The sequence below is a fragment of the Hylobates moloch genome, unplaced genomic scaffold (genome assembly GCF_009828535.3).
Source record: "Hylobates moloch isolate HMO894 unplaced genomic scaffold, HMol_V3 SCAFFOLD_11, whole genome shotgun sequence".
Lineage (NCBI taxonomy): Eukaryota > Metazoa > Chordata > Mammalia > Primates > Hylobatidae > Hylobates > Hylobates moloch.
The window spans coordinates 84,436,562-84,457,239 of NW_026652286.1; the positions used below are offsets into that span (position 1 = coordinate 84,436,562).

Here is a 20,678-nt window from a genome sequence, read left to right on the forward strand (position 1 = left end):
TAAGTGCTTTATCTATATAAAAAGTCTGATTTGGGAATAGGTCACATGTCTTATCTATAGAGCCTAGATCACCACACAGATCTATCCTGAAGTTAGGTGATGGCAAATAAAGAAAGCTCCAACGGTTGTTTCCCTTCCCACTGTTCACATTCCACATCACCAATCAGTTGTGGCACTCTTCCATTGAGCTTGTATTCAATGTCATCATGCTCTTTCATCCCAGGCTCCAGTAAGCCACTACCAATTGATGAGAGGTGTTATGTGAATTGCAACTATTTGTGAAATCAGTACACAAGGGTGAACACCCAGGATGGTGGTACTGCAACTCAGTGAAGCCCAACTGGATGATATCTCTTAGTTCTCAACAACATATCTCAAAATAAACAAACTACTTTATACAAAAATGCAGATTTAGAAATCTGAGAAATCATGGGAGATTGCTTGATTTCTTTTGCTTTACTATAACAAATTCTGGGTTTCTTTCATAAATTGGAATTTTAAAATAGTGTATATAAAATATTTTAAGAATGCATCTATGATATAGAATGAAATTCATTAATATTTATGACTAAAGTCACTATCACTGCCACCATTAAGAAAGTCCTGTTAAGTACTAAATTAGGAAACAAAAGAAAAATCACACAAATTTTAGAGAATTTCTACTTTAGCATTAAGTCGACATATATACAAATAGTCACCATTTTTGTCAAAATCTCCATTTTTTCTTTACGGGTTGTATATTGTTACTACAGTTTGCAAGGGGACCAGAGGAAGACAAATACATGGATAGATATCTTCCCTTTAGGAGCTTCCAATTTATGATGGACAATATCAGATGTATAAACTTTAAGTGGCATTCAGCCAATTGAATAAAGCCATTATACCAAAGCATAAGTAAAAAGTAATGGGAAGTTAATTTTCCATTATCCAGAGTTGGCAAAACACGCTTATAAAATCTTTTCCTACCATAATTTCTGTGCTTAATCAGTTAGTTTGCATTATTAATTCCTGCTATGTACTTTACAATCTAAGAAGAGGGAATGTCTTTTTAAATGCAAACCTTTTCACAGTTATTTTCATCACCCATTCAGAAGAATATAAATTCAGTAGATAAAGTTCTACCCAGGTTAATATTTGCATCAACCTATGAAATTTTATTAAGTTGCATGAGGAAGGCGTGGCTCCCAGGCTTTGAATTAGTTTCCATAAATGATCCTGAACAGACAATTCAGAAACATCTGTGTGAAATAGACCTAGCATAGCTAAAAGACAAATATTCCATCTTCCTGCAACATATCAAACTTGATAGGGAACCAGTTAGGACACAAATCTGCCAAATACGAACCTCTGTCAATTTACATTAGAAACAAACGACAGGAGAAAGCTAGACAGGATCCCTGTTCTCCAGGTGCTTGTAACCTGGTACTCTTACTGGAATATAAACAACCTTGAAAAATGGTAGTGCTTGAGTCCTAATTGGTCAAAATTTCTACTATTAACAAGGTTTGGGGAGGCCTCTCTTCAGTTCAAAAAGACTAAATGAAGGGCTATTTGAGTATTTCACTTAAATTTTAAAAAATCACCTGCTGTGTATAATCCCTATGTCAGGCATTGTGAAGGTTTGAAAGATTAATGACAAACATGAACCCTTGTCTTTAAACAAATGTAAAATTTGCCAGAGAACACCGTCACATACATAAATATGTGAGAACAATGAAACAGAGAAGAAATGAGAAATGCTTCTGCTCAATTAACTAAAATCTAGAAACCTCAAGCCATTTAATTTCCCCTAAATATTCAATGTTCTTTCATACTTCAAGCCTTTGCATAAGCTGTTCCTTCTGACTGGAATGTCAATTTCCCCTTCCTCTGCCAGAAAATTCTTAATCAGCCTCTAAGACTCAACTCCTATACTACCTCTTATGTGAGGCTGAAGTACGAAGAGTTTTCTCACCTTCTCTATGCACATTATGGCCCTCAGTACACTGTTGAATAATATTTTAAGTTTGTTTCTTCTACTAGACTCTGAGGGTAAGACTTATGTCCTTTTCTAAATTCACCTTTAGGTTTATCAAAATAATATATACAGCTGGGCGCGGTGGCTCACACCTGTAATCCCAGCACTTTGGGAGGCCAAGGTGGGCGGATCACCTGAGGTCAGGAGTTTGAGACCAGCCTGACCAACATGGAGAAACGCTGTCTCTACTAAAAATACACAATTAGCCGGGCGTGGTGGCACATGCCTTCATGAAATCCCAGCTACTCAGGAGGCTGAGGCAGGAGAATCACTTGAACCTGGGAGGTGGAGGTTGTGGTGAGCGGAGATCGCACTGCCGCACTCCAGCCTGGGCAACAAGAGCAAAACAAAGAAGAAGAAGAAGAAGAAGAAGGAGGAGGAGAAGGAGGAGAAGGAGAAGGAGAAGGAGAAGGAGAAGAAGAAGAAGAAGAAAAGAAGAAGAAAGAAGAAAGAAGAAGAAGAAGAAGAAGAAAAGAAGAAGAAGAAGAAGAAGAAGAAGAAGAAGAAGAAGAAGAAGAAAAGAAGAAGAAGAAGAAGAAGAAGAAGAAGAAGAAGAAGAAGAAGAAGAAGAAGAAGAAGAAGAAGGAAGAAGAAGAAGAAGAAGAAGAAGAAGAAGAAGAAGAAGAAGAAGAAGAAGAAGAAGAAGAAGAAGAAGAAGAAGAAGACGACGACGACGCAGCAGCAGCAGCAGCAGCCAGGTGCAGTGGCTCATGCCTGTAATCCCACTCAACACTTTGGGAGGTCAAGGTGGGAGGATCGCTTCAGTCTAGGAGTTTGAGACCAGCCTGGGCAACACTGCCAGACCCTATCTCTACAAAAAATAAAAAATTAGCTGGGTATGGTGCTGCAGGTCCATAGTCCCAGCTACTTGAGAGGCTGAGGTGAGTCAGGGAGGTCGAGGCTGCAGTGAGCTGTGACTGTACCACTGCACTCAGCCTGGACGACAAAATAAATAATATATCCAGAGTTAAAAAAAAAAAAAAAACTTAGTACAAGAAGCTTATTATGAAAAACAGCAGTACCCTCCTTATTCCCCAGTCCAACTTCCCAGAGACAACCACTCAACTCTTCCAGCTTTTTCTCCTGGTAGGTTTTTTGGTTTTTTTTTTCAGACGGAGTCTCACTCTCTCGCCCAGAATGGAGTGCAGTGGCACGATCTCGGGTTCAAACGATCCTTACCTCTCCTGGTAGCTTTTGATTTTTCAATTATCAAATAGTAACATACACTAACTTCTTTTGGTACTTGATGTATCTTGGTATGGATCTTTCCTCATTCATCATTTCAGGGACGCTCTGCAGGCTCTTGCAATCTGAAAACTGGTATCCTTCGGTTCTGGGGATAGTCTCACATGATTCCTTTGGCAATCTCCTCTCCTCCGTCTCATCTGTTTTCTCTTTCTGGATCTCCTGTTAGCTAAATTCTGGATTCTGATTTTATTGTTCTTTTTCTATTTTCTATCTCTGTTTTTGTTTTGTTTTGTATTATTATAGTCTGGAAGATTTCTTCAATTTTATCCTCTAATCATTCTACTGACTTTAAAAATCTCCTTTATTTTTAATTTCTAACAGCTCTTATTTCCTGATTGTTCTCTTTTAAAAGCATAAATAATATGAAGAGCATATGTTTTTGTTTTATGAACCCCAAATTTTTAATCTATCAGGAAATATTTCTGCTTCCTACATTGTTTCTGTTTCTTTCAATTCCTTCTTTTCCCCATAATTCTGCCTTTTTTTTCTTATAAGGGACTTTTCTTAAATGACAGGAGATTGGCAGGCATGGTGGCTCACGCCTGTAATCCCAGCACTTTGGGAGGCTGAGGTGGGTGGAGCAACTGAGGTCGGGAGTTTGAGATAAGGCTGACCAACATGGAGAAACCTCATCTCTACTAAAAATACAAAATTAGCCGGGCGGGGTGGCACACGCCTGTAATCCCAGCTCCTCGGAAGGCTGAGGCAGGAGAATCACTTGAACCTGGTAGGTGGAGGTTGCAGTGGGCCGAGATGGGCAACAAGAGTGAAACTCGGTCTCAAAAAAAAAAAAAAAAAGACAGGAGATTATGCTTTCTGTCACCTATTTTCAGCACATAGAGACGATAAAAAGTTGGATGAATGGCTGAATCAACCAATGAACGAAAAGAGTAAGAAACACTTAACAGTGATTAAGAACAAAAAATGCTCAGGCACGGTGGCTCACGCCTATAATCCCAGCACTTTGGGAGGCCAAGGCAGGTGGATCACATGAGGTCAGAAGTTCGAGACCAGCCTGGCCACCATGGTGAAACCCTGTCTCTACTAAAAATACAAAAAATTAGCCAGGCATGGTGGCACACACCTGTAATCCCAGCTATTTGGTAGCTGAGGCACAAGAATCGCTTGAACCAGGGAGGTGGAGGTTGCAGTGAGCTGAGATTATGCCACCGCACTCTGGCCTGGGTGACAGAGAGAGACCCTGTCTCAAAAAACAAAAAAGGTTCCTAAAGATAAGAGATGAGTCCGGATGTGGTGGCTCACGTTTGTAATCCCAGCACTTTGGGAGGCCGAGGCGGGCAGATTGCCTGAGGTCAGGCATTTGAGACCAGTCTGGCCAACATGGTGAAATCCTCTCTCTACTAAAAATACAAAAAAACTAGTCAGGCATGGTGGTGTGCACCTGTAATCCCAGCTAGCCACTCGGGAGGCTGAGGCAGGGGAATTGCTTGAACCAGAGAGGTAGAGGTTGCAGTGAACCAAGATTGTGCCACTGCACTCCAGCCTGGGTGACAAGCAAGACTCCGTCAAAAAAAAAAAAAAAAAAAAAAAAGGAGATGAACATGATTATGCTGATAATATTTATACATCATTGTCTTCTTGAGCCAGTGATTCGAAACTGTTGGAATTACGCCGCCAATGGATAGTCTTCAGCATGCTTACAGGACAGACAAGGCTTTCTGTCCAAACCCCAACAACCGGAAAATTAACTTTATTTAAATTTGTATTTAATTCCTTAACTCACTTCTGCCTGGAAGAGTTTAATAACCTACTTGCCTTATGCACTGCGGCATCCTCTTTAGTCCTAGGTTTCTAAAAAAAAAAAAAAAAAGCGTTTCTTGGAGCTTGTAAATCAGTAAACCACATCTATTTTTTTGAAGTAATCAAGATATAATTTGCGGAAAGAGTAGCAAAGACAGTATTAAATATGACTAAAATGACTTAAGAAGAGGCCTGAAGGCTAAGAGGGAAAAATTACTTGATAGAAAACTTATCTTCCAATTTTGAGTTGAAAGTCCTTATGTTCAAGGAAGAAAAACTCGAGGTCAACTGAAAACACACTGAATGTTGCTCAAGTCCACCACAGATCTTCTTGGTAGGTGTATCAAAGATATCACAGTGACAGCCCCCATTATGGTTATTTTTTTTCCACGATGAAATTAAAACATTATTTATTACAAAAAAAAATCTTAAAAAATCACTTATAGTCCTCCCACCCAAAGAAAATCACCATCAGCCTGTTAGTATATATCCCAGAACTTCTCTGCAGATACTGATTTTTCTTTACAAGATCTGGATCATGTTACGTATATTGTTTTACTGTGACTATTTTTAGCTTGAGAGTCCTCAGGTTATATCCCTGAAAACACCAAGTGTCTACTGCCCCATAGGTCTAAAAGCTAAAGTAACATGACTTGAATTACAACCAGAGAGAATAAATTTATTCTCTCAATTTTATAAACATCTCACACTGCAAAATCTGAGATCATAACCACATCATCTACAATTCAAAAATCAAAAGACTGGATTTAAATCTGCCTTAAAGTATAACCAAAGAGCCCATTTTTTTTGTTTCTTCAGATTTAATCATTCTTTCTTGCATCAAAAATAATAAAATTGTAGGGTGACATTAACACATGATCATGAAACAAAAATGTGTTTCATTTCATTAGTCACAGGCTACATATCAACCAGCTGCCGAAGCTAAAAATATGCCTTAATTTAAAATTTTGTAAAACACAAGCATTTAAGACTCATTTTGAAAGAAATGTGACTTCTTTCTGTTTCAACCCACTAGAAGCTTTAGAGAAGAACAAATAAGCACCTCTAAACCAAAAGAGAAAAAGGTAACAGTGGGGGAATTCAAGCCAATTTATCGATCATCAATATCACATTGTTTACATCTTATCAACAAGCATATGTTAAGGATAACAATTTAATACTACTCCAGATGTAAACAAAACTACACATTCTCAAAGGAAATAGAAAGCCTGAAACAGAGGTTGAGATCCCAATAATAGAAAGTGTGTATTTTGTTGGGGGAGGAGTGAGCTAAGGAGAGCTGGGTAGTAATAAATATTGTCACAGCTTTTCCTCATCAGCTGTAACAGAAACTTTTGTCAGAGTTGCAGTCTTCAGTGACATCATCTCGACTCTCAAACACCAGCATCACACTCTTGGAGCAGGACACAGCACAGAGTAAGCCTCTAACAGTACTCATCTCTTCCAGGACAGAAGCAGCATGTAGACTTCCATCTCTGGTCATGAGGGCCCCAGCTCAGGACACATGTCTCAAGGTAAACTGTGCTGCCATAAAATATTTGACAGGAAAATAGGTAATGGGATAAGCTAAAATATAAACACTCCAGTTGGATTTCAGGTGTAGTTTCAGCAAATTGGAAAGGGGAGCAAAGAAATGTCAATGGTCTTAGAAATTCCCAGTCATTTAAAAGGAAAATACACTTCACTTGATTCCAGAAAAGAATCACAGACTGGCTGAGGCAGGAGAATGGCGTGAACCCGGGAGGCGGAGCTTGCAGTGAGCCGAGATTGCACCACTGCACTCCAGCCTGGGCGACACAGAGAGACTCCGAAAAAAAAAAAAAAAAAAAAAAAAAGAATCACAGACTCTTCTAACTTCCAGTCAATGCTCTTGCCACTATCATGTAGCCAATCATCAATATCCTCCCATGATATTTCCTTTATTGAAATAAGAACATGGAGGCCTGGCAGGAAACATCTGAAAGGGAAAACTTTCAAGTATTTTTCTGTCTTTTCATTTCCTCTTTTAGATATGCTCCAGTTAAATTTTAAAAAGTAGTTGTCCTCCAGAGCCACAGACTGTCTTAGTTTTTTGTCTCCCATACAGCCTTGCTAAATACATATTTGTTGATTGAATCTTTAAACTCACAAGTAAAAATTTATTGCACTGTAAAAATCTAAACTCATAGGTAAAAATTTTTGTTCATTCAATCATTATAGATCATGGAAATATCAATTAATTTCTAAATGCCAACATAATGAATACTAAAAAATTAATTTTAAATAAGTATTTTGAACATTCTTCAATTACATTCTTAGTAGATTCTAATCTAATTGCCCTGTATATATTATAGCAATTTGAATTTGCTTGCCTTGATACCCGAGACTGATAACAACTAGTGAGGAAACAAATAGGGCAAGTTATTTTTTCCTCCAATAAGGACTTCTAAAAAGGGCAGGAGAAAGGATAAAATGAGAGAGAAAGGAAGAAAAAGAGAAGAAAGGAAAGAGTGTCGGGGAAATCCTGATCATTTTTATTTATTGTTAAACGTAATATTTACTACTTAAAGTACCTGTCACATATAAAATAGAAATGGAAAGTAATTTTTTAAAAAAGTAATGAGTTGGGCACAGTGGCTCACACCTGTAACCCTACCACTTTGGAAGGTCAAGGCAGGAGGATCACTTGAAGCCTGGAGTTCGAGACTAGCCTGGGCAAGACAGTGAGGCCCTCTCTCCACAAAAAATTTAAAAATTAGCTAGGGGTAGTGGCTAATTTAAATTTTTTTTTTTTTTTTTTAAACAGACTCTCGCTTTGTCACTGAGGCTGGAGTGCGGTGGTGCCATCTCGGCTCACTTCAACCTCCGCCTCCCGGGTTCAAGCGATTCTCTTGCCTCAGCCTCCTAAGTAGCTGGGATTACAGGTGCATGTCACCATGCCCGGCTAATTTTTGTATTTTTAGTAGAGACGGGGTTTCACCATGTTGGCCAAGCTGATCTTGAACTCCTGACCTCAGGTGATCCACCCACCTCGGCCTCCCAAAGAGCTGAGATTACAGGCATGAGCCACCATGCCAGCCAAATTCTCTGTAGAGACAGGGTCTTTACAGCACCTGTAGTCCCAGCTACTCAGGAGGCTGAAGTGGGAAGATCGATTGAGCCCAGGAGTTCGAGGCTATAGTGAGCTATGATGATGACACTGCACTCCAGCCCGGGTGACAGAGTGAGACCCTGCCTCTGAAAAACAAAACAAAACGAACAAACAGAAAGTAATGCTCAGCTACTTAATGTCTATTTGGCCTTGTAACATCAAAGAATGGTTAGCTATCACACAAAAACAAGAAAGAGGTGGTATGAAAATAATATTGAAGAATCCTGAAACCAAGCCTTTTATCCTAGGGCTAATCTTTATCAAGTTATAATCTCTCTAGATCTCAGTTCTTTCACTCATAAAATAAAAAGATCACAGATTATATTTTAAGTTCCCTTCTAAATCTATGATTCTTTTTACTGGTTAAATTGGAAAAGCAGGGATAAAGAAGAATGAAATAAAGAATGTTTTGACTGACATACAGTCAATTCTGTTCTAATACTAGCTTTGAAAATGCAAATTTTTTCCAACACAAGGGATATATTGGGGAACACTTTGAGCATAAGTTAATTTTTGCATTTGATTATGTCATTTAATTCACAGGAAACACTAGGTGAATGCAGAAAAGTACACTCAGTGGAACCAGTCAGCATAGGAATACACATAGTGTATACACACACAAATATATCTACCAGCTTTCTCAGTTCACTGTATTATAAGCCACATCCACCCATTCACCTTTGCTATTATAACTTTTGTAAGATTTCAGATAATCCTTTTACCACTACAAGCTGCAATCCTTCCAATGCCAGGCCACAAGCAAACTTCAAGTCTTCTCCAAAGTAAACTGCCACATTTATTGTAGTATTTATGCACTTTTAACCATTTAACATATGTAAAATCATGCTACCATTTTTAATCTTTTTTTAATTTTTATTTTTTCAGAGACAGGGTCTTGCTATGTTGTCCAGGCTGGAGTGTAGTGGCATGACTGTAGCTCACTGTAGCCTCAAACTCCTGGGCTCAAGCAATCCTCCCACCTCAGCCTTTGAGTAGTTAGAACTACAGGCATGAGCCACCATACCTGGCTAATTTATTTATGTTTTTTTGTAGAGATGGAATCTCACTATGTTGTCTCAAACTCCTGGCCTCAAGCTATCCTCCTGCCTCAGCCTCCCAAAGTGCTAGAATTATAGGCATGAGCCATCATGCATGGCTAACTTTTAATCTCTTTTTTAACTGACAAAGTTTTTTTAAGCATTGTGTCCCTAACTCCGTTTTCCCAATAAGCTTTGTGGTTTTTACCGCATAATAATTTTTCATAATTTTATATCTTATTGTAGCACAACTGACTATATTACTGCTTAGGAAAAAAATCAATGACCAATCTATGTTTTCAAAGATAACAGATGGAGGACAGGCATGGTGGCTCATGCCTATAATCCCAGCGCTTTGAGAGGACAAGACGGTAGGATTGCTTGAGACCAGCCTGGGCAACACAGCAAGACTTCGTTTCTAGAAAAAACAAAACTATTAACTGTGCACGGTGATGCATGCCTGTAGTCCTAGCTACATAGGAGCTTGAAGTGGGAGGATTGCTTGAACCCAGGAATTTGAGGTTACAGTGAGCTATGATGTCACCACTACACTCCAGCCTGGGTGACAGAGCAAGGTCCAGTCTCTTAAAAAGAAATAAAACAGGAAAACTTCCAGTAAGTCTGCTTAAGCATTAAAGTCAGAAAAAAGTCTTTTTCTGTAAGCTGTCTCCTGAAGAGCTGTTTTTTCCTCCAAGGTTTCATCCATTGACTAGGTAACTCCTAAATCATATACCAGATTTGGAGCTGGAAGTGTATGATTCACCTTGAAATAGTGAACAAAAATTTGAGTTTTTCAAGAACTAAAGAGGTGACACTGAATGCAGCTTCCAAATTTAGATCTTGATTCTGGCAGAAAATCTTGGCAATCTTGGCATGTACCCCTGTAAATGCTTCCTGTTCAATTATGAGATATTCAATAGCTATTCAATACCTACCATGAAAAAATACGCAGCAAAAACATTATTTCTGCGATATAGTTATAATGGTACAGTACAAACCACAGAACCTTTACGCTTATTCACTCCTAATTCTTGATTAGCCCAGAGGTAAAGAAAATAGTGAAATAAAAAAAGTCATACATCTTTCCTCGTTTCCATGCAGAATAGAAACGGGACAGGCTGGAGCACTTAGCATTGAAGCCAAAGGCTGGCTAAAACCTGCCACTCAGAGCTAAAGGGCAGGTAAAAATAATGCTGCTATTAAGCATGCGCAAGAAAGACAGAGAATGCCATTGTTTTGCCATCTTGAATAAACCTGGACTAAAAACCAGGACTTATGCCAAAAGTAACAAACATAAGCATTGTACAACATGTGCTCCTATATGTAGGGCAAAGTTATGGGCATTACAGTCATGATCCTGGCACTATTTCTTAAAGAATTAAACATAACACCTTTTAAAAAATAATTGAGATGCTTGTTTACATACAAATGCACATATATGTGCAAGGCGGAAAAAGTGAAAGGAAAGAAACACCAAAATGGTGACAGTAGTAATACCTGGGTAATGAGACGATAGATTGATTTTTTTCTTGTCTATAACTTTCATTATTTTACAATGAATATATATTACTTTCACTATCACAAGAAAACAAATATCTTTTTAAACAGTTAACTGAAAGAGATAAATCCCTTATCATAGTTCATGTAGAATGAAGAGTAAGCCAGCATGAGGGCCAAGTGGATGATGAAAAAAAGAATACTAAGCCAGCAAACATCCCTGCTACTTCCAAAGAGTTAAAGGTGAGTAGACTGGATTTGGAGAGCACCCCGCCCCTGACCCCCATGCAGGAAAATCCACTGAAACTACAGCACAAAGGCAACTCTGCAGGAAAACTCATCTCAGGAATGTGGATGGGTGCAATGACAGACACTGTCTATGGATGTCCAACCTTTTGGCTTCCCTGGGCCACACTGGAAGAAGAGTTGTCTTGGGCCACACATAAAATACACTATCACTAACAAAAGCTGATGAATTAAAAAAAAAAAAAAAAGGTCCATGCCTAATTTTCATGATTCTGCCACCACAGATAAGCAAAATAAACCCTCGCATTCAAAGGGCTGGACACAGCTGCCACCCAGCAGACATAAATCACTTGTTTTTCCCTGCTTTTATCAGCCAGCATTTTGGTGACTCCTATTGGCATTCTGAAAAATCATCACCTTTTGGGTAAAGCTCATATAGAGTCATTTAATCAAATTTAACACTGTCTGACAGCAGAGAATATGGAAATAAGATCTAACTAAGGCAACCAGTGATAAAAGCCTAAGAAATGTGCAAAAGGCCACTGTAGATTTTCTAGCCAGCTTTCTCTCAACATCTTTACCACAATGACAATGAATACTCATTATCCACTGAAAAAGCACGTAAAAGTGAACTATGAGTATATGACACCGTCCTAGACATTGTGGTGAACACAAAAGAAACAAAGTGCAGTCATTCTCTTCATAGCATTCACACATTTGATGGGGAAAGATACGGTATCGGAAATATTTAACTAAGACCAAGAAAATTAAATGGCTAAATGAACTGCACAGATAAATACTGAGGACACTTAAAGGAAGGTCTGCTCAATATGGACTTAAATAGTTCACTTCAAAGAGGAAGATAATTTTGATAGTGTGAGAAGAGACACAAGGGTAGTTCAGGCACAGTCACCAATATGAGCAAAGTCACTGGGGTGGAAAAGGCAATGATGAGTCTGGACACACTGGAATAAAATTACCAGGACAGGAAACAATAAAAAGAAGGAAGGGGAGAGATTGGGTTTCTTTACCTCGAATCTGTCTAATATACCTTTATCAGATTAAGAACATTTGTGCAAGCATAAGAACATTGCATTTCTGCTACAGAGAGATACAATATCAAATATCATAATTCCAAAGTAGGTGCCATTTTACAGACAGAAACTGAAATTAAACAGAGAAGCTAACTTGCCCAAGGTTGTTGAGTTTAGCAACAGAGCTGAGATTTGAATGCAGGCCTACTCAACCCCAAAGTCCATGCTCTTTTTTTTACTACTCCATTTTTACTATCTCTTCCTAAAGCAAAGCTCCAATAACATCACTCTGAATTCATACTGTCCCCCTATGACAGTGTATTTTCCCACCCTTTGACTGTCCAGCGTCTCTAGAGTGATGCCCTGCACTCAGGAGACTCATATCTGCAGATAAAATTAAAATGACCTGTAACAGTCTATCCTGCCCAAGGGTATTTCCATTGTAACAGGAATCAGAGCCTTAAATTAAAAGAATAAAGCTCTAATACAAGCCATGTGGTAGAAATGCCTATCTTACAAGGGAACAGCTCAAGGCTGTGTCTTTAAGTGTCCATTTTCATAGCTTATAGTTAAAGCTCATACAATAAGAATCTCACTCATAAACCCTGAGGGTCTCCATGGAACTCTAACCAGCCCCAATCTGGGAGACAAAAGACCAGATGTGGCTCCAGGTTTGCTTCAGAAGAGAATTGGAAGTCTCGCTATTTTACATTTTAAGCATATGACATAAGAAAATGTAAATTAAATATAGCTGACATTTAAACTGTTACAAATTTCTTTAACGGACAGGTTGCCAAAAAATGTGCTTTCTAATAATTCTAGACAATGATCTCACACTGTCTTTGTGACCCAAGAGGAGCATTATCTTTATTACTTCTTACCTTTTTCTTTATCAAAGATTTCATAGGTATCAAATGTCAAAAGTGTCACCTTTCAAAGGAACCGAAATAAAATTCGCATGGGATCTCAGAATGTGTAAAGACAAGTAGGGAGAAGATCATGGCCCTGACAGAGGTTGCTCCCTGGCATTCACTATGGAAACAGTCTTCACTGTTCATTTGTTAAAACCGGAATATACTAACAGCTAGGTCAAAGGTCCACCTGATAACTTGAAAGTTCCCTATCAAGGATTTTAATAGGCCAAGGAATTATAAGAGTTTCAGAATAATGGTTCAAATTTCTACCATAAGAAAACTTCCAGCCTACCCAAAACCTTCAAAATTAAATTATACGTTTTACATAGAAAATAAAGAGGTTAATTTGAAAATAAAAGTGATACTGTTTACTCTTTTTCAACAAAAGCTGTTATACCCCTCACCCTAAAAAATATCAGTTTTTTTTCTGAGACAGGGTCTCACTCTGTTGCCCAGGCTGGAGTGCAGTAGCGGAATCATAGCCTACTGCAGCCTTGAACTCCAGGGCTCAAGTGATCCTCCTACCTCAGCCTTCTGAATGGCTGGGATTACAGGCATAAGCTACCACACCTGGCTTATTTTTTAATTTTTTGTAGAAATGCAGTCTTGCTATGTTGCCCAGGCTGGTCTCGAACTTCTGAACTCAAGCAATTATCCCGACTGTCTCCCAGAGTGCTGGGATTACAGGTGTGAGCCATAGCACCCGGCCTTAAAAAAATTGCTTTCTAAGAAATTCTCATTTTATCAATGCTCTAATATACATGCCAACAGACTTTTAGGCATAGAATTCTTTTCAGAGACGCAAGAAGAGAATGTAGCCCTTACATATCTGGATGGCTCTTCTAGATTCTGGTCATTCATGTCAGTAGGAACAATCCGGGTGGCCAGTGGTCCTTCTGCAAAAGGTTTTGGTAACTGACCTCTGAACTCCGATGGAATGAACTGAAGCTGCCAACTGTCAGAAACATAAGGAGAATAAGAAAAACACAGGGGGATAATATTGCTAAATGTACTTGAAACAAACAAGCCAGAAAAATCATGTGAAAAACATTTCTCTTGAAGAAAAAATATTTCTGCTAAAACCTCAACCAGGGATCATGGAGGCAGAGGTCACAAGTCAGTCCAAAATCATTGAGAAATTTACAATTAGATATCTCTTGACCCATTTCACCAACTGTTAGCAGTGAAATTCACAACCAAATAGTCATATCATCAAAAAACCAGAGAAGTGCCAATGCTTATTGTCAATTACCATGTGGGCAGAGAGACTTATCAAATAAAGCAAATTATCAGGTGTGGAGAAAAAGAATGAAATGTAATACATGGCACTGAGAACACACTATGGGAGAAATACTTTGTTCCAGAGTAACTCTCAAACATATCTTTATCCATAAAACTATTTCAAATGTAAAAGGCAAAGGCTAAAGTCAACACTTAAAAAACAAGTTTTAATTTAATCATTAATGACTGACACAGGGTCTTTATGAAGCATAAGAAACTACTACCCAGTAAAGCTAAGCTATTGAAGCCAGTTCTCAAATGGAGCAACATGACTCATCTTAACCAGATTTCCCTTTAACCTACATAGGACTCTTCACTGGCCAAATGAAGCAAACTACAAAGAACTTTAGGGCCTATGCTCTCAGAACCACAGAAAGCATAAAGGAAACTGGTGTAGATATTTTAACCACAGGCTTCCCCAGTGTCCACATAATGGTGGAGAACTTTCACTGTTGTTGGGTCAAGAATGTCTTCTCTCTTCTAGCTGGAGTTTCTAGACCACTTTTAGAAGAGGATTAATAACAGATAATTATAGAAATGTAAATATGAATCCCCAGGAAGAGCCACTGGCAAAAGCCTAGGACGCAGGGCATTTTCAGAAGTCCCCAGATACCTGCGGTTACGGGCAGTGCAGAATGTCTACCTAGACCCAGCCCTCAGCCTAATGAGCCTAATGAACACAGCAGGCAGGTACACAGTACACAGGCCCCACAGCTCTCCAACATGGTAAATAATTCAATAACTCTCTGTGAAAACTCCAAAAGAAAACAAAACTTAGAAGACACTGACATAGAACTGCTCTATTTACTCCTTCATTTAAAACCATGGGAATTAAGGGACAACTTACTTATCGGGAAGAAGGAAGCTGCTGGGAAATCGATACCACTCTTTTCCTACACAGACATTCACAGGTCTGCCTTCTGGGACAGTGTGGATGGTTGGGTCTGTAGCAATTCGGTAAAATTCTGGATACAAATCAAGGGGCCCGTGATATCCTGGAAGGGAGAACAGTTAGTGAGAGCCAGAGATGAGTAAGATGAGATTCTGACTTTAATTACACCGCTCATTAATGTCGCACTGCAAGCCACATGAAATTTAAAAGACAGGAAGGGCCATAGCCATTCCAGCATGACGCCTGCTCTACAGGTATAAAATGTCTCTCTAGCTGGGAACATGGTTACAGCAGAGGCCCTATTCTGCCAAAAATAATTGGCTTTCTTGCCCCTCTCTATGCTCTTTCTCCTTTTTAACTTCATTTTCCTTGAGCATATTTTAATATTATGGATCCAAACAATGATTATAAGAAAGAATATAATCATGAGAAGTTAGCCCAAATTTGCATTTTAAGTTTAAGGCTTCCTTAATTTACCAGCATCCACTAAAAGAAAAAAACAACAAAAATAGACAAAAAATGTACAGTTAATCACACTAAAAGGAATTCTCAATCTTCTCTTCAACCCTAAGATACAGAAGTCATATCCCACTCATTAATATTAAGTCTACAGGTTCTCTTTTTAGAAATGGCTTCTTAGTATAAGCCAAACATGTATTATATAATCATGAATCAAGTAAAACCTAAGGGGAAGTGACTCGTCAGTGTAGGTTAAGATATTCTTAGAAGATCTACCTCTGAACAGTGCCACAGAGCGAGAAAATGACAAGAGCCCAAACAGGAAGACAGTTCCTAAGGCCAGCCAATTCGATGTCACAGTATAGTGCTCCAGGCGATATCGTTGAAACACAAAGTGGTAACATTTCTGGAAGTACAGAAAACTGTGCTGATAAAAGAAAATATAACTTGTAGAATATACATAATTACAAAACATCACAGTAACATCAAGAGCGAAGCCAAAAAAGAGGTTCTATTAGGGATCTGAGCACTTGCAAACAGTGAGGTACTTACTCCAAACTCTAAGATAAAAGCCAACTCCTCTAAGACTACCTGTAGTCTTGGCCAGGCAGAGGGCTTGCCAACAGTAAAATCTCACTAGCTTCATAGGAAAATTATTTGAATATTTTGCTAGCATTTATGGTCCTAATAAGTTATTTTTTTAAATATTTAAGCAATGCTTTTTTGGTGGTTTTGATATATAAAGTATTTCAATTTGTTTTTGATATAATGAGTACTAATCTTTATCAAAGTTTTTATCACATCTTTCAGTATCAAAAAAAGGTCTCATGACCAAATAAGAAAAAAGAATTCCCCTTACAGAACACTAGGAATATGCTCTTAATTATATGCTAAACGACTTTACAAACTAGATGAATATAATATAAACACACATGCATGAATTCTGCTGTCTTTGAGTACCTTCTACTCACACTTCTTCCCTTCCTTCCTTCCCTTCTAGACAGAAAACTACTTTCAGAAAGCAATTTTCCAATATATAACAAATGGCATAAATCTGTTTGAACCCTTTTCAAATTTTTTGGAATCTATCCTGAGGAATCAATCCAAATATCTAAATGAAGATATTTATCCTAGCAGTATTTATAATACTGAATAAATGAGCAACATAAATTCTACCATAAATTATATCCAATAATTATATAAAATCAAGTCAATATATTACATAATAATGTTATCTATTATATCCAACTCAGAACATTCTACAGCTACCAAAATGATAAGCACAGAGAATGTTACAATATTAAATTAAAAGGGATATAAAGTTACATGTATACTTATTATCACAACTATAACAAACCTTGGTATATGATATACAAAAATGCTGGGAGGAGTTTTTGTTAGGTTAATGTGACTAATTTTTCTTTTACTACTTCCTACATTATCTGCAATAAAGTTCAATTACTTTTATAATTAAAATTATTTTTTAAAACTATCACCTAATATTGATGAACCTTGAAAACATTATGTTAAGAGAAGCCAGTCACAAAAGACCACATATGTTTCCATGTATAGGAAATGTTCAGAATAGGCAAATCTATAGGAACAGAAAGTAGATTAATGGTTACTTAGGGCTGGGGAGATATGAGAAAGGGAATGGGGGAACAATAGCTAAAGGGTACAGGGATTTTGATCTAAAACTGACTATGGTGACAGTTGCACACATCTGTGAATAGACTAAAAACCACTGAATCATACCCTTTAAATAGGTAAACTGTATGGTTTGTGAATTATATCTCAAAAAACCTGTTAAGAAAAAAACCTATCATCCTAATTATTTTTTTTCTGCCAACTGCAAATGGTAGCAGAGGGCAATACAGGGTTCTGAGGCTACTGAAGCCCTAAGTACAGAGATATTCAAACAGAGTTAAGATGAGCTCTGCCAGAGAATTGACCTGGGCAGGTTTTCAACCAGGATTACAAAGTGCCCCATACTGTGAACTGCCTGCTGTGATCCCAAACTCTTGAGCAAGTTTTGTTATGATCCAGCAGTTCAAAGAGCAGACGTTCCATTACCTCTGCCACAGAATGGAATCCTGCAATTGGATTCCTGTTGGTAACAGAGGCAAAGTAACACACAAATTAACACTGCAAACATGTAACCAGCAAATACGAGTATGGTAAACAGCTAAGCAATCAATATAAGAAGCTTTAATAATATGATCTATATCAGGTTTAATGTTATGGATAAAATATCTTAGGTGGAAGCATTCTGTAATTTGCACTTAAGTTTCGTGAGCAATTTTTTATTTAATAAGTAAAAAAGAATGAGGCAGATACACTTCTCCCTGAAACTCACCTGAAGTGCAGAGAGAGCCACGGCACCACAGAGACATATAAGTGGATACACAGGGAAAAGAAATCTCTCTTCTTTGTGAGGCTGGATGAAGAAAATTATAAACCAAATATACATTGGAGCCAAGGTAAGCCAATATGGGTGGCCTAAATTCTGAACTGCAAGACACAGAAAAATACCCATCTTTCATTATATTAGAACAAAACAACATATTTAGTTTTAATGTTATCTTGATCTCAAATTTAGGAGTATGCCCTAGGACACTCCATAACATGTTTCTACTCTTGTGTTCACACTTTCTCCAATGCAATAAAGGCATCAAAAGGAGAGACGAATATACTCCTTAGCTCTCCCAAGAGATCTAAACTCTAACAAGAAGCACAATACTAGATTTGGTTAGGACACAAATAAATGTCAAGTTAATGGCTAATAGAACTTAGTAAATTCTACATTAGATGAAGGAAAAAAAAGCCGTCTCCTTTAATGAGTCCTGCGACTAAGACAAAAGGTTCCTGAGTGTTTAACCAAAAGCATAACATAAATTCATTTCTTGGGTTTTAATTCCGATGTTCTGTTTAATACATGAATCCTCTTATCTATACACCAATCAGTCTGTTCAAATAGCCATGGATCAAAGGAAAACAAAATTGTTGGATTCTCAAACTCATTACTGGTTTTCATCAAGCCACAAATGACAGAGTTTGTTTCAAAGAAAACGTAAAAATGCTCTTAAAGGAAGTTCAGTGATTATTTCTCTCCATTTTTTGCAATACTCATCCACTCCGGATCCCCAAATTGGAACAAAAATGTACTTAAAGCATGTGAAAGAATTAAAGGAATGTAATGAACACTAAAATCCAAGAACCCGCTGGAAAGTTCCCGTGGTTAGGTACATGAGCAATGAGTGATAAGCCTGCAACCCACAGTGAAGGCATCTCCTACTGCGTTTACAGGAGTGATAATGAACAATGCAAATGCGGGCAAATGGTAGATAGACAGCGCCCCCTGGTGTCCACCATGTTAACAGTAAGCTAGTTTACAAGATCAGGACTATCATCAAGATCCACTTTAGCTACGCCTAATTTAGCATTCCTAGGCTATCACTTTTACTGTCGAAATTCTTTAGGGATAAAAATGCTTGAACTACAATAACAAGATTTTGTTTCAACTTTTGCTCTAAGATATTATGGGATTTTAGATTACAATTTAGAATATATACCTTTCTAGGTAGTATATTTTAAGGGGGAGGTTTTTTGTTTTTTGTTTTTTGAGACGGAGTCTCTTTCTGTCACCCAGGCTGGAGTGCAGTGGCACGATCTCGGCTCACTGCAACCTCCACTTCCCAGGTTCAAATGATTCTCCTGCCTCAGCCTCCTTAGTAGCTGGGATTACAGGCATGCATCAACACACCAGGCTAACTGTTGTATTTTTAGTAGAGATGGGGTTTCACAGTGTTGGCCAGGCTGATCTTGAACTCCTGACCTCAGGTGATCCACCCGCCTCAGCCTCTCAAAGTGCTGGGATTATAGGCGTGAGCCACTGTGCCTGGCCTAAGGTGTGGTTTTTTAATTAGAAGAAAATAAATCTACTTATTGACCACAAGTAAACAGTCCTTTTCTCTTCTGTACCTTAAAGGCTAATGAGTAATCTTTTTTTAATATGGCAAAAAATTTCCAAATGTCCTCCATAAAATATACAAAATCACGACCACAGCTAGATATGATGAAATCATGGGTAATTTCTTTCCTGCTTCTTAATAATTTTCTATGGTTTGGGGGACTTTTTTTTTCTCTTGAGACAGGGTCTCGCTCTGTCACCCAGGCTGGAGTGTAGTGGCGCAACCATGGCTCACTGTAGCCTTGACCTCCTAGGCTTCAGCAATCCTCCCACCTCAGCCTCCAAAGTAGCTGGGATTACAGGTGTGCACTACCATGCCCGGTTAATTTTTTTATTTTTATTTTTGTAGTGACAGGGTCTTGCTATCTCACCCAGGCTGGTCTTGAACTCCTGGGTTGAAGCAATCCTCCCACCCCGTGCTCCCAAATACTGGGATTATAGGCATGAGCCAGCGTGCCTGGTCTTTTTTCTCTTAAAAAAGTATTGGTTCTATTGTAAAATCACATAAAATATAAAGAAAAAAACAGAAAATGTTTTTTTACTAGGTAGATAATGTGCATACATTATGCATTTTAAACCAATATTTTATACTTAAAATTTTATCATACTGTAGAGAACAGCTTAATATCCTTTTTTTACTGATGTTATAAGCATTTCCAAATTTTCCACAAGCATAAATAATTATTATTGTTGTTTTTAAAAACAGAGACACAGGTCTCATTATGTTGCCCAGAGTGGTCTCGAACTCCTGGGCTCAAGCAATCCTCCCACCTTAGCCTCCCGGGCAGCTGGGACTATAGGCACGTGCCACTGCTCCCTGCTATCATAAATTATTTTTATAGTCAGAAAAATAGCTATTTTCAAAAAAAGAAAAAGTGATCCTTAAGAAATAGAAGGGATAGAGGAATAAGTTAACACCTCAAGGGAGCAAACAGCTGAGTCTAAAATGTGGGACATTATGCAAGATGATGGCCTGGTTTCTTTAAAGAAATCTTTGAAAGAAAAGAAGTAAGATGGGGGTCTTCTTAAAAAGCTTAAGAAATATAACACTAAATTCAGTACGTGACCCTTGTTGAGATTCTGCTTTAAAGTAACTATAAAAGGCTATTTTTCAGACAATCTAGGAAATCAATGGGTATTAGATGATATTAAGAAATTGCTGATAATTTTA

The 20,678-nt window shown here is 38.0% G+C and overlaps 1 protein-coding gene across 7 annotated transcripts in view; it reads right to left on the reverse strand.

The window, feature by feature from the left end:
• The window catches only part of ALG9 (ALG9 alpha-1,2-mannosyltransferase), a 97,721-nt gene that overhangs the window by 48,237 nt on the left and 28,806 nt on the right, over window positions 1-20,678 (reverse strand). For all 7 annotated transcript variants that reach the window (XR_009215570.1, XR_009215569.1, XR_009215568.1 and 4 more), the window contains 4 exons: window positions 17,894-18,048; window positions 15,814-15,943; window positions 15,034-15,181; window positions 13,731-13,860 (listed from right to left, as the gene is read on the reverse strand). Coding sequence is in view for 4 of the 7 variants with exons in the window: in XM_032167354.2 (XP_032023245.1) it covers window positions 13,731-13,860; window positions 15,034-15,181; window positions 15,814-15,943; window positions 17,894-18,048 (563 nt within the window). In the remaining 3 variants the exon portion in view is untranslated. The remainder of the gene's footprint in view (window positions 1-13,730; window positions 13,861-15,033; window positions 15,182-15,813; window positions 15,944-17,893; window positions 18,049-20,678) is intronic.